Consider the following 13,554-nt stretch of genomic DNA (forward strand, 5'->3'; position numbering starts at 1 on the left):
GACATTTTCGAACAAACATTCTATTAATGTTACTGGAAGAACATTTGTTTATAACATTGAGAGAACCTTGCCAGAACGTTAGCTAAAGTTATGAGAACATTCACTTTCAGCTGAGCTTGTACACATTACTGACAGTGCTGTTTTTCAACTTATATATTCTATTTTCAGTCGTTCTACTATCCTGGTTGAGATGGAGATGGATGGAAACACAGAGGTCTTGAACTTTGCCCCTGGAGATCATGTGGGGATTTTCCCAGAGAATTCTGCAGAGCTGGTGGATGGTATTGTGAAGCATCTCCCAGATTCCCCTCCTATTAACCAGAGCCTTCACCTGGAGTCCCTCTCTGACTCTAGCCCTGGTAACAACCACTAATGGCAGTTATAATAAACTATATACAAGTATATTTGATATGGGGCACAAAATCCAAGCTTATTGTTATGACTCTTTCCTGTGTTGTCTTTCAGTGGAAATGAGATGGCAGAAAGATGAATGTATCCCTCCTTGCACTCTGGTCCAGGCTCTTACATACTTCCTTGATGTCACAACTCCACCTTCACAAAGCCTCCTGCGCAAACTCTCTACAGTGGCTGGTCAGGAAGAGGATCGCAAACGTCTTGAGGCACTTGCATCGGTAATTGCGTTACATTCTTTCTTTATAAGAATTTAAAGAGACATTTGTTTATAATTTTATTCTAAATTACACATATTACCATTTACAGCATTCTACCATTTCTCCATAGGATTTCCAGGAATATTCTACATGGAAAGATTTCTACAGGCCCACCTTCTTGGAGGTGCTTGGAGAATTTCCCTCTCTAAAAGTCCCTACCGCCTTCCTTCTCAGCCAGCTTCCTCTGCTCAAGCCCCGCCTTTACTCTGTCAGCTCCTCATTGGACCGTCATCCAAACGAGCTGCACCTCACAGTGTCTGTGGTGGAGTACCAAACCCAGGGTATGATACTAAACATGTAGAAAACATACAAAACAAAGACATTGGATAATTATTTTATAATCAAACACCACGTGAGATGTAAGTATAACGTTGTGTTCTGTTGTATCGTAGATGGAGAAGGCCCAATGCGTTATGGCACCTGCAGCACATGGCTTAACACCATCAAACGGGGATACACAGTTCCATGCTTCATTCACCGGTACCGATGATAGATAGTTAAATGCCGAATATGAATATCTCATTTAAATACTTATAAAGGCATTTTAACATTCTGTTCTCCATATCTAAATAACATAGAAAACGTCTCAGGTTACGTATGTAACCCTGGTTCCCTGATAGGGAACGAGACGCTGCGTTTGAGACGCGGTGGGAACGCTCTGCGTGATTACGTCGTGAAGCACGTGTAAAATCAGTCCAATGGAAGCCCGCTACGACATAGGTGACGTCATAGACCAGGAAACTATAAAGCAACCCTGAAATCAGACCGCGATAGCTTCTGAAAAACCTGAAGCAAGTCGATCAGGGCATGCAGGAAGTATGGCAGGCAAACGCAGCGTCTCGTTCCCTATCAGGGAACCAGGGTTACATACGTAACCTGAGACGTTCCCTTTCAAGGGAACTCGAGCTGCGTTTGAGACGTGGTGGGAACCCTATACCCACTACGCCATAATGACAAATGCCCGTTCTGTGTGAGGTCCTGCGCACACTAAGAAGCAAGCAACCTCGCCCCAGGAGTGGAGAGGTCAAGGTCATAAAACCTGACAAATGTATGCGGAGAGGACCATCCTGCCGCATTACATACGTCAAGAAGGGAAACTCCCGAAATGAAGGCCATAGAGGCCGCCATACTCCGAGTAGAATGGGCCCGCACAGCCATAGGTGAAGGCTGTCCGGCCGCTTCATAAGCCAATGAAATAGCCTCGACTATCCATTTACTCATAACCTGCTTAGATGCAGGGCATCCTCTCTTGAGTGACCCAAAACAAACAAATAGTTGCTCAGATTTACGCCACAGGGCAGCTCTGTGAACGTAGGCATCTAAAGCCCGGACTGGACATAACAGGTTAAGCTGTTCCTGGTCAGGGGTATTAAAGGGTGGAGGATAAAAGGCCTGCAGCACTATTGGGCATCCAACATTCAGTGGGACCTTAGGAATATAACCCGGCCTGGGGTAGAGAAATGCCTTCACCATACCAGGTGCAAATTCCAGCCATGAAGGAGCAACCGACAAAGCATGTAAATCACCAATTCTCTTGATAGATGAGATAGCAAGGAGAAATAAAGTCTTTAGAGTGAGGAACTTTTCAGAAACCTCCTCGATGGGCTCAAAGGGAGCTAAAGCCAGACCCTCGAGTACAATGGCCAAGTCCCAACCCGGTGCTCTAGAGTGCAGTGCAGGTCTCAACCTCAATGTACCACGGAGAAAGCGAGTAATTAGAGGGTTTCTCCCAATAGAAGTACCCCCCAGAGGGGTGTGGTAGGCAGATATAGCCGCCACGTAAACCTTTAGGGTGGAAGGAGATAACCTGGCCGAGAAATGGTCTTGCAGAAAATCAAGAACTGAACCAACAGGGCAGTTAACAGGATCTAACTGACGTTCAACACACCATGTGGTGAAAAGTTTCCATTTTAGCGCATACAGCCTTCTCGTGGAAGGAGCTCTGGATTGAAGAATGGTTTCTACAACATCGGTCGAAAGACTGGTCTCCCTGAGCCTTGCCCCCTCAGAGGCCCGGCCCACAGTTTCCACAACTCCGGCCGAGGGTGAAATACCGTGCCCCCGGCCTGAGACAGGAGGTCCACCCTGATTGGGATCTCCAATGGGGAGCCGTCCAGAAGAGACACCAAGTCCGAGAACCAAACTCGGGTCGGCCAATAAGGGGCTACTAGTAGCAGACGAGCCCCTTCTCGGCGAACCCTCTCCAGAACCCCCGGAAGCAAAGATATCGGGGGAAAGGCGTACAGTTGCAGTCTCGGCCACACCTGCACCATAGCATCCAGACCGAGAGGAGCTGGGTGCGTTAGAGAGAACCACATGGGACAATGGGTTGAATCTGATGATGCGAAAAGGTCTACCTGAGCACGACCGAACTTTTCCCACAGGAACTCCACCACTTCTGGGTGAAGTCTCCACTCACCGGGCCTCAGCCCCTGTCTCGACAGAATATCTGCTCCCACATTCTGACGCCCCGGAATATATACCGCCTTGAGCGACAGTAACTTCCCCTGGGCCCATAGGAGGATCTGATGGGCCAATTTGCAAAGGTGACGTGACCTCAGACCCCCCTGATGGTTGATATAGGAGACCACCGAAGTGTTGTCTGTGCGGACCAACACGTGATGGCCTCTCAGGTCTGGCAGGAAATATTTGAGTGCTCGAAATACCGCCATCAACTCTAAACGATTTATGTGCCAGGAACATTGATGGTCCTGCCACAGACCTTGCGCCGAGCGGCCTATCATGACCGCCCCCCATCCCGTGAGGGAAGCATCCGTCGAAAGCGTGACGCGTCGACAAGGAGCCCCCAACACTGGGCCCTGGGCGAGGAACCAAGGTTTCTTCCACAAGGCCAATTCACGAAGGCATAGCCGCGTGACCTTGATCTTGCGGAACGGATTTCCCCTCGGAGAAAACCCCTTGGTCCTGAGCCACCACTGCAGGGGTCTCATGTACAGAAGGCCAAAAGTAATAACGTTGGACGCAGCTGCCATGAGACCCAACAGTCTCTGAAACTGTTTCACAGTGAGTGACTGGCCTAGTTTCACATTCTTTGCGGCTGTGAGAATCGCAGAAATACAAGCAGGAGACAGGCGTGCCTGCATTGTGGTCGAATCCCAAATTACACCTAGAAAAGTGGTCCTCTGAGCAGGGAGGAGCACACTCTTTTTGGTGTTTAGCCGCAACCCCAAACTCTTTATGTGGGACAGAACAGCATCTCGATGCTGAACCGCCACCTGCTCTGACTGAGCTAAAATCAACCAATCGTCGATGTAATTTAATACGTGGATGCCCTGGAGTCTCAACGGAGCCAGAGCTGCATCCACGCATTTTTTAAAAGTGCGGGGAGATAAACCTAGGCCAAATGGAAGAACCCGATATTGGTATGCTTCGCCCCCGAAAGCGAACCTCAGGAACCTCCTGTGATGAGGATGGATAGATACATGGAAGTACGCGTCCTTCAAGTCTATTGTGACAAACCAGTCCTCGGACTGAACTTGTGATACAATCTGTTTGAGTGTAAGCATTCTGAACTTGAGTTTCTGAACCCTGCTGTTTAACTGCCGCAGGTCTAGAATAGGACGCAGCCCTCCATCCTTCTTTGGAACAATGAAGTAACGGCTGCAAAACCCTGACTCTCTGCTGGGAGGAGAAACCCTTTCTATAGCTCCCTTTCGAAGAAGTGTCAGTACTTCTTGCTCCATTACCAGAGCCTGCTGTGAGTCCACCACCGTGGGGAGGACTCCTTGAAATCTGGGCGGACGAGAACCAAACTGAATTCTGTAACCCTTTTCTATTATGTGCAGGACCCATAGAGAAATATTTGGCAGAAGTTTCCACGCTGCCAGAAATTCCGATAAGGGAACCAGTCTCTCGAGACTGGCCTCTGGATTTGATTGAACAATCGTTTCGGCGCCCTGAAGCGGCGAACCGGCAGGGAACAACCGAACTGACCGTTCTACAACCCTCCTCAGAGGATTGCACGGGGACGCTGACACCTCGGTGCCCTGAAGCGGCGAACCGGCAGGGAACAACCGAAGTGGCAGCGCTGCGGCTCTCCTCGGAGAGTCGCCCCCCAGAGGGTGCCAAGGAGGGACGGTTCCTCGGAACCGTTCCTCCCTGGAGGGGACCACCCTCAGAAGCCTGATAGCCTTGGCGTCAGGACTTCTTCTTAGCCCAAGCTCTCCTAGAGATAACAGTCCTCAGATCTTGTCTACCCCTAACAGGTCTGGGCTGCGAGCGCCACTCAGGAACCGTAGATTGAGGAGGTGCCCGAGCGGCGACGCTCTGTTTTTGTTGAACTCTGTGAGCGGAGCTCGTAGACGGATGAGGCTGCTCAGACTTTATACTACGAGCAGCCTCGGGGACAATAGACTGGCGAGGAAGAAACCTCTGAAACGCAGCCGCTTGTTTCTTATTTTCTTGAAACCTATCGACGACACAATTTATAGCATCGCCGAACAGACTTGTAGGTGACAGCGGTGCGTCCAGAAGAACAGATCTATCTTTATCTTTTATTCCTGATAAATTTAACCATAAATGGCGTTCCGTGGCCGTCTCCTTGGTGGCTCGGAGAGATAAATCTGTCGTGCGACGCAATTCTCGAATTGCGTCAGCACTAACTTCCTCACTATCGTCTATGTCCTTCAGCAGGTCAGCCTGGTACGCTTGGAGAATCGACATAGTGTGCAAACATGCTGCGGCCTGACCTGCTGCCGAATACGCTTTACCCACCAACAAAGATGTATTTTTTAATGGTTTGGTGGGTAACGTCGGGGCTTTCAGAGAAGAAGAAGACTCAGGGGAGAGATAGCTCGCTAGTGTGTCTTCAGCACGAGGCATAGTCAAATAACCATAATGATCAATCCCTTGAACTTTACTATAATTCTTAGTTTGTGGGTTATGCACTCTGAAAGACGCCGGTTTAATACACGATCTCGAAACCTCGGCGTGGAGATCGGGAAAAAACGGGAGTTCCCGACGAGGAGGTCGTGATCTAGATGGTAAATAACGTTCATCTAAAAGACTCTTTCTAGATTCAACATCAAAATCATCGGCTGGCCACTCAATATTTAATTTAGTAACAGCACGAGATAAAACCTCCATAAGCTCCTCATCAGCAGGGGTATGAGCTGGCGAACACTCAATATCCCCCATACTACCGACATCCAGATCCTCAGAACTGGATAGCCGTAATATTGGTGCCTCAGCCTGGCAAGGAGAAGCCGCAGAGCGGGCTCCTTCCTGGGCAAAGACACCGAATCCAGTAGGTAAGGGCTGAGAAAGGGCGGGGCCCGTCTCAAACCCCGCTACTAGATCCATCTGCGAACCCCAAGATGAAATTCGACGCTGTGCCTCGGCAGCAGCGGGACCCGCACCTCGGGGAGCGCGAACCGAACCGTCCTCCTCAAAGAACGCTCGGCGAGAGCGGAGAGTTTTCATAGACAAACTCAAGCAATGCTCACAGTCAGCCCCCTCGAGGACTGACTGGGCATGCTCCACTCCCAAACAAGCAATACACATAGGATGTGTGTCCCCACCCGTGATATAACGAGGGCAGGGCACAACACAAGGTTTATAACTTTGCTTGCTCGCCATAGTGATATATATATATATATATATATATATAAGGGGCTTGACAGACAACAATAAATAGACAAGTACAGATATACAGAGAGCGCTTGCTGAAGGTGCAGAAGCTATCGCGGTCTGATTTCAGGGTTGCTTTATAGTTTCCTGGTATATGACGTCACCTATGTCGTAGCGGGCTTCCATTGGACTGATTTTACACGTGCTTCACGACGTAATCACGCAGAGCGTTCCCACCGCGTCTCAAACGCAGCTCGAGTTCCCTTGAAAGGGAACTTGACTTTTTTACTGCTCATTATTTCAGCTCAGGTGGGTTCCATCTCCCAGAAGACCCCATCACTCCAGTTATTCTGATAGGGGCTGGCAGTGGTATTGCTCCCTTCCGCAGCTTCTGGCAACAGCGCATTCACGACATGAAAAAGACAGGTAATGCATGCTCTGAATTTAAGGTCATGAAGTTTAGACACAAAATCATTTTATGACTCTTGCCTTGAGACACTAAGGTTATATCGATCCAAACCAGTTATCACAATATCCTGTATTTGATTTGACCAGTTATGCACTACTGTTCAAAGGTTAGGTGTCAGTAAGTAAAAAATGAATGAAAAAACTTCAGATTCACATTTATAAATATCATGTTTCCACAAAACTAATAAGCATCATAACTTTTTTTTAAATTGATAATATTAAATGTTTTTTTGAGCAGCAAATCAGCATATTTGAATGATTTCTGAAGGATTACGTGAAACTGAAGACTTTCAGCTCTGCCATCACAGCAATAAATTACATTTCAAACATATATTCAAAGACAAAACAGTCATTTTAAATTGTAATATTATTGTACAATATTATTGTTGTCACTGTATTTTTGATTAATAAATACAGCCTTGGTGAGCATAAGATTTCTCACTAACCCCAAACCTTTAAACAGTACTGTTGTATGTTGTAGGTATTTGAGTTAAAATTAGTCTGTAGTTATTTGTATTTTAAAAGTTCTATCCTCAAAGCTTTTATCCTAAATGTATTGCCTTTTTTAATTGACAAATTGTTAGGTCTGCAAATGACTCCTATGACACTGCTATTTGGATGTCGTGATTCACAAACAGACCATCTGTATAAAGTAGAAACTCTGAAGTTGAGACTTGATGGCATTCTGGACAATATCAATGCAGCTTATTCTCGCCAGCCTGGTAAACCAAAGGTACATCCCTAGTTCTGTTCATGCTGTACTATACTCAACATAATTATACATTTACTTTGTGTGTCAAAATTCAGTAAGGTTCCCTTTCAAGGGTACTCGAGCTGCGTTTGAGACGCGATGGGAACGCTCTGCGTGATTACGTCGTGAAGCACGTGTAAAATCAGTCCAATGGAAGCCCACTACGACATAGGTGACGTCATAGACCAGGAAACTATATAGCAGCCCTGAAATCAGACCGCGACAGCTTCTGTACCTTCAGCAAGCGCTCTCTGTATATCTGTCCTTGTCTATTTATTGTTGTCTGTCAAGCCCAATCTATCATTATTATGGCGAGCAAGCAAGATTATAGACGGTGTGTTGTTCCCTGCCCTCGTTATATTATGGGTGGGGACACACATCAGCTTTGTGTTGCTTGTTTGGGAGTGGAGCATGCCCAGTCAGTCCTCGAGGGGGCTGATTGTGTGCATTGTATGAGTCTATCTATGAAGACGCTCCGCTCTCGCCGATCGTTCTTTGAGGAGAATGGTTCGGTTCGCGCTACCCGCGCGGGTCCCGCTGTTGCCTAGACACGGCGGCGACTGGCATTTTGGGGTTCGCAAACGGATCTGACAGCGTGGGTTGGGACGGGCTCCGCCCTATCTTAGCTTTCACCTGCAGATCCAGTGTGCTGCGATTTCCAGTTCCGAGGAATTGGTATCGTTAGTGTTTTGTTAAGAAAAAGTGAACAAAACAAATAAAAGTATTAAGAAAAAGGCAGATGTTTGATTTTTCAATAAATGGGCAGCTCATAACTCTGTTGAGTAAAGATGAGCTTTTTAAAGGAGGTTTTTCTAATGCTGTTGCTAGTTAAATATTTACTGGACAGCTGAACATTATGAGAGTGAAAATAAAAAGAGTTTATTAGATGAAATGTATCTAAAAAAACAGGAAAACTCTGTATCTCAGCCTCCTCGTCGGGGACTACTGGTTTTTCCCTATCTCCACACTGAGGTGTCGAGATCGTGGAATAAACCGGTTTCTATTTTATGTGTTTAATACCCAAACGTCTTAACTAGAGTAATGTTATGGGTATTAAGTATCATGGTATGACAGTGCCTTGGATTATAGAGACGCTTGCGAGCTTTCTCTCTCCCGAGTCGGCGTGATCATTTTTAACCCCGACGTTACCCACCAGCCATCTTTAATAATAAATAATTTTTATGAGGCAGTACTGGTGGGTAAAGTATTTAAGGACATAGATGAATGTGAGGATGTCAGCATTGACTCTATTCGAGAATATATTCGAGAATATATATATATATATATATATATATATATATATATATATATATATATAGTAGTACTGTATATATATAGCAGTACTGGTGGGTAAAGTATTTAAGGACATAGATGAATGTGAGGATGTCAGCATTGACTCTATTCGAGAATATATTCGAGAATATATATATATATATATATACGATCCTCCTCAGAGGATCGTAGGAACCAAGCTGTTAGAGGTAGGCAAGATCTAAATAAAAAGAGGACTGTCGTCATCTCTAATAAAGCTTAGACAAGAAGTCCTTTCGGAAAAATAAAAGGAGGGACGGTTTTGAGAAATTGTTTCTCCTCGGCTCCCACTGGGGTGCGACTCTCTGAGGAGGGTCGCAGCGCTGCCAGTTCGGGTGTTCCCTGCCGGTTCGCCGCTTCAGGGCGCCGAGGTGTCAGCGTCCCCGTGCAATCCTCCGAGGAGGGTTGTAGAACGGTCGGTTCGGTTGTTCCCTGCGGGTTCGCCGCTTCAGGGCACCGAAATGATTGTTCAAGCAAATCCAGAGGCCAGTCTCGAGAGACTGGTTCCCCTTATCTGAATTTCTGGCAGCATGGAAACTTCTGCCAAATATTTCTCTATGGGTCCTGCACATAATAGAAAAGGGTTACAGCGGTTCTCGTCCGCCCAGATTTCAGGGGGTCCTCCCTACGGTAATGGACTCACAGCAGGCTCTGGTTATGGAGCAGGAAGTGCTTACACTCAAACAGATTGTATCACAGATTCAGTCCGAGGACTGGTTTGTCACAATAGACTTGAAGGACGCGTACTTCCAAGTATCTATTCATCACAGGAAGTTCCTGAGGTTCGCTTTAAAAATGGGGCGAAGCATACCAGTATCGGGTTCTTCCATTTGGCCTAGGTTTATCACCCGCACCTTTACAAAATGCGTGGATGCAGCTCTGGCTCCTTTGAGATTCCAGGGCATTCGCGTATTGTATTATATCGACGATTGGTTGATCCTAGCTCAATTTGAGCATATGGCAGTTCGGCATCGAGATGTCGTTCTGTCTCATTTAAAGATGTTGGGGTTGCCACTCAACGCCAGAAGAGTGTGATCCTCCCAGCTCAGAGGACCACTTTTCTAGGTGTAATATGGGTTTATCTAGGCCAGTCACTCACTGTGAAACAGTTTCAGACTGTGGGTCTCATGTCAGCTGCGTTCAACGTAATTACTTTTGGCCTTCTGTACATGAGACCCCTGCAGTGGTGGCTCAGGACCAAGGGGTTTTCTCTGAGGGGAAATCCGTTTTCACATGATCAAGGTCACGCGGCTATGCCTACGTGCCTCGGTCATGTGGAAGAACCTTGGTTCCTCGCCCAGGCCCAGTGTTGGGGGTTTCTTGTCGACGCATTATGCTATCGACGGATGCTTCCCTCACAAGTCGGAAGTGATCATGAGAGGCCGCTCGGCGGAGGGCCCGGACAACACACTGACAATCTCGTAAATCAGAGCAGATATCCTGTTGAGGCAGGGGCTGAGGCCCGGGGAATGGAGACTTCACCCCGTGGTTGTGGAGCTCCTATGGGAAATCTTTGGTCAAGCTCAGGTCGATCTTTTCGCTATGGTTTTCCCTCACATATCCAGCTCCTCTCGGACTGGACGCTATGGTGCAGGTGTGGCCGATGCTGCACCTGTACACATTCCCCCCGTTATCAATGCTCCCGGGAGTTCTGCTGGGGTGGGACTCTCTGAGGAGGGTCGCAGCGCTGCCACTCCGGTTGTTCCCTGCCGGTTCGCCGCTTCAGGGCGCCGAGGTGTCAGCGTCCACGTGCAATCCTCTGAGGAGGGTTGTAGAACGGTCAGTTCGGTTGTTCCCTGCCGGTTCGCCGCTTCAGGGCGCCGAAATGATTGTTCAATCAAATCCAGAGGCCAGTCTCGAGAGACTGGGCTCCTTATCGGAATTTCTGGCAGCGTGGAAACTTCTGCCAAATATTTCTCTATGGGTCCTGCACATAATAGAAAAGGGTTAAACGGAGTTGTGGAAACGGTGGGCTTGGCCTCTGAGGGGGCCCAGCTCATAGAATCCGGTCTCTCGACTGAGGTCGTTGAGACCGTCCTTCAATCCAGAGCTCCTTCCACGAGAAAACTATGTACATTGAAATGGAAACTGTTCTCTACATGGCGTGGAGAACGTTTTTTAAATCTTGTTAACTGCCCGGTTGGTACAGTTCTCGATTTCCTCAAAACCGTTTCTCTGCTGGATTATCTCCCTCCACCTTAAAGGTGTTCGTAGCGGCTATATCTGCTTATCACCCCTCTCGGGGCTTCTTCTCTTGGGAGAGATCTTCTTATTATTTGTTTTCTCCATGGTACATTGAGGCTCAGGACTGCACTGCAATCTAGAGCACCGGCTTGGGATTTAGCCATTGTACTTGAGGGTCTGGCCTTGGCTCCCTTCGAGCCCATCGAGGAGGTTTCAGAAAAATTCCTCACTCTAAAGTTTATATTTCTCCTTGCTATTTCGTCTATCAAGAGAATTGGTGATTTACATGCTCTGTCGGTTGCTCCTTCATGTCTGGAATTTGCACCTAGTATGGTGAAAGCATTCCTCTACCCTAGACCGGGTTATATTCCTAAGGTCCCACTAAATGTTGGGGCCCAATAGTGCGGCAGGCCTTTTATCCTCCTCCTTTTAATACCCCAGATCAGGAACAGCTTAAACTGTTATGTCCAGTCCGGGCTTTAGATGCCTACATTCACAGAGCTTCTCTGTGGCGTAAATCTGAGCAATTATTTGTTTGTTTTGGGTCACTCAAGAGAGGATGCCCTGCATCTAAACAGGTGATGAGTAAATGGATAGTCGAGGCTATTCATTGGCTTATGAAGCGGCGGGACAGCCTTCACCTATGGCTGTGCGGGCCCATTCTACTCGGAGTATGGTGGCCTCTATGGCCTTAATTTCGGGAGTTTCCCTTCTTGACGTGTGTAATGCGGCAGGATGGTCCTCTCCGCATACATTTGTCAGGTTTTATGACCTTGACCTCTCCACTCCTGGGGCGAGGTTGCTTGCTTCTTAGTGTGCGCAGGACTTCACGCAGAACGGGCATTTGTCACTATGGCGTAGTGGGTATGGGGTTCCCATCGCGTCTCAAACGCAGCTCGAGTTCCCTTTAAAGGGAACGTCTCAGGTTACGTATGTAACCCTGGTTCCCTGATAGGGAACGAGACGCTGCGTTTGCCTGCCATACTTCCTGCATGCCCTGATCGACTTGCTTCAGGTTTTTCAGAAGCTGTCGCGGCCTGATTTCAGGGCTGCTATATAGTTTCCTGGTCTATGACGTCACCTATGTCGTAGTGGGCTTCCATTGGACTGATTTTACACGTGCTTCACGACGTAATCACGCAGAGCGTTCCCATCGCGTCTCAAACGCAGCGTCTTGTTCCCTATCAGGGAACCAGGGTTACATATGTAACCTGAGGCGTTTTCTCAGTCTGTTTTCACTGTTCATCAGATGTGCTTACACTGGTATCAGTTTGTGTCTTCTGTCTGTAACCAAGCTTGTGTTGTTTGGAACAGATGTATGTGCAAGATGTCTTGAAGGAGCAGCTATCTGAAAAGGCCTTGGAGGTTCTACACAAGAATGCAGGTCATCTGTATGTCTGTGGTGGCATGAACATGGCCCGTGATGTTGCTAGCACTTTGCAAGATATCTTGGCGAATAAAACAGGCATGACCTTCACAGAAGCTAGAGAATTTCTAGAGAGGTTGAAGGTGTGATTCACTGTTTTAATCCTCATGTCCTTGTATGAACTGCTATGTGACCTGTGAACTCACGCCATCATGTTCTTTTTGTTGGCAGGTGGAGAAGAGATACCATGAAGACATTTTTGGAGCTTAATTGCAGAGATCTGCAGCATCATATAAAGTTAATTCACAGTTTTACCACAAGCTTGGGACCTGGGAACCAAATTTAACTAATGTGATTCTAATGTTTTTCCACTATTTATGTTCTTTAACAGTTTTAAACTGATGTAAATATAGTTCCATTTAGAGGGAACTCAAACTTCGTAGATACAACACTTTGGGTACACAGTGTCTCGTTCCCTTCTCAGGGAACAAGGGTTATAGTCGTAACCCAAGACGTTTTTCTTTATTTACATCAAACGGGATTGATTACTTGTGTATCTTTGTAGTAGGTGGGCTGCGATGTGATTTAATTTAATGCTCTATTTTAAGTAATTGTTCTAAGCAGCAATAAGTCACCAGCATTTGATAATTTATATATATTTTTGTATCAATGATCTTTTCTAAATAATTTACGGTTAAATGGTATGTTTCTTCATCCCTGAAGGGGGTGGGTCTGATGAAATTAGTAAGTAAGAAAGGGCAGTCAAATTAAGTGCAGTTAAATCTCAATGAAACTAATAAATTAAAACGTTATATAAATAATGAACACATTTAATAACATCTAAATAATTAATCAAACATTGAAATGTCTTTTATTTATTTAAATTCTTTTAAGACACACCATGTGTTCCAAAGGCAAACACCCATAGCAAAAGTAACCAAGAAAATGAAACAAATGGTTATGAACATTCTATATACTGTTGTGGCATCATGATAAGTGGAATTAGTAAGGAGATTCAACTGAAGTGGATCAGGATGAGGTAGAAGCAGACCAGCAGAAAGAGAGTCTAGAGAAGAATGATAATGAACGAGAATGAAAAGAAAACATAGAGAACCAGTATACTTTGAAAATTATTCCTGTCTGGTAAAACTTTGCAAGAGAAACTTATTCAATAAAAAAAAACAAATAGAGCCCAAAAAAGAAACCAAGACAAT

General features: G+C 46.3%; 1 protein-coding gene across 1 annotated transcript in view; it reads left to right on the plus strand.

The window, feature by feature from the left end:
- LOC143739208 (nitric oxide synthase, inducible-like) overlaps positions 1-13,197 on the plus strand; it is a 62,136-nt gene extending 48,939 nt beyond the window's left edge. Inside the window, exons 19-26 of the mRNA XM_077231519.1 lie at positions 169-359; positions 466-632; positions 742-952; positions 1,064-1,151; positions 6,565-6,686; positions 7,313-7,461; positions 12,289-12,483; positions 12,572-13,197. Coding sequence (XP_077087634.1) covers positions 169-359; positions 466-632; positions 742-952; positions 1,064-1,151; positions 6,565-6,686; positions 7,313-7,461; positions 12,289-12,483; positions 12,572-12,610 — 1,162 coding nt within the window. The 3' untranslated portion in view covers positions 12,611-13,197. The remainder of the gene's footprint in view (positions 1-168; positions 360-465; positions 633-741; positions 953-1,063; positions 1,152-6,564; positions 6,687-7,312; positions 7,462-12,288; positions 12,484-12,571) is intronic.
- Positions 13,198-13,554: the final 357 nt, after the last annotated feature.

Source organism: Siphateles boraxobius, unplaced genomic scaffold, assembly GCF_051911475.1.
Source record: "Siphateles boraxobius isolate OS27281-9 unplaced genomic scaffold, OSU_SipBor_1 16, whole genome shotgun sequence".
Lineage (NCBI taxonomy): Eukaryota > Metazoa > Chordata > Actinopteri > Cypriniformes > Leuciscidae > Siphateles > Siphateles boraxobius.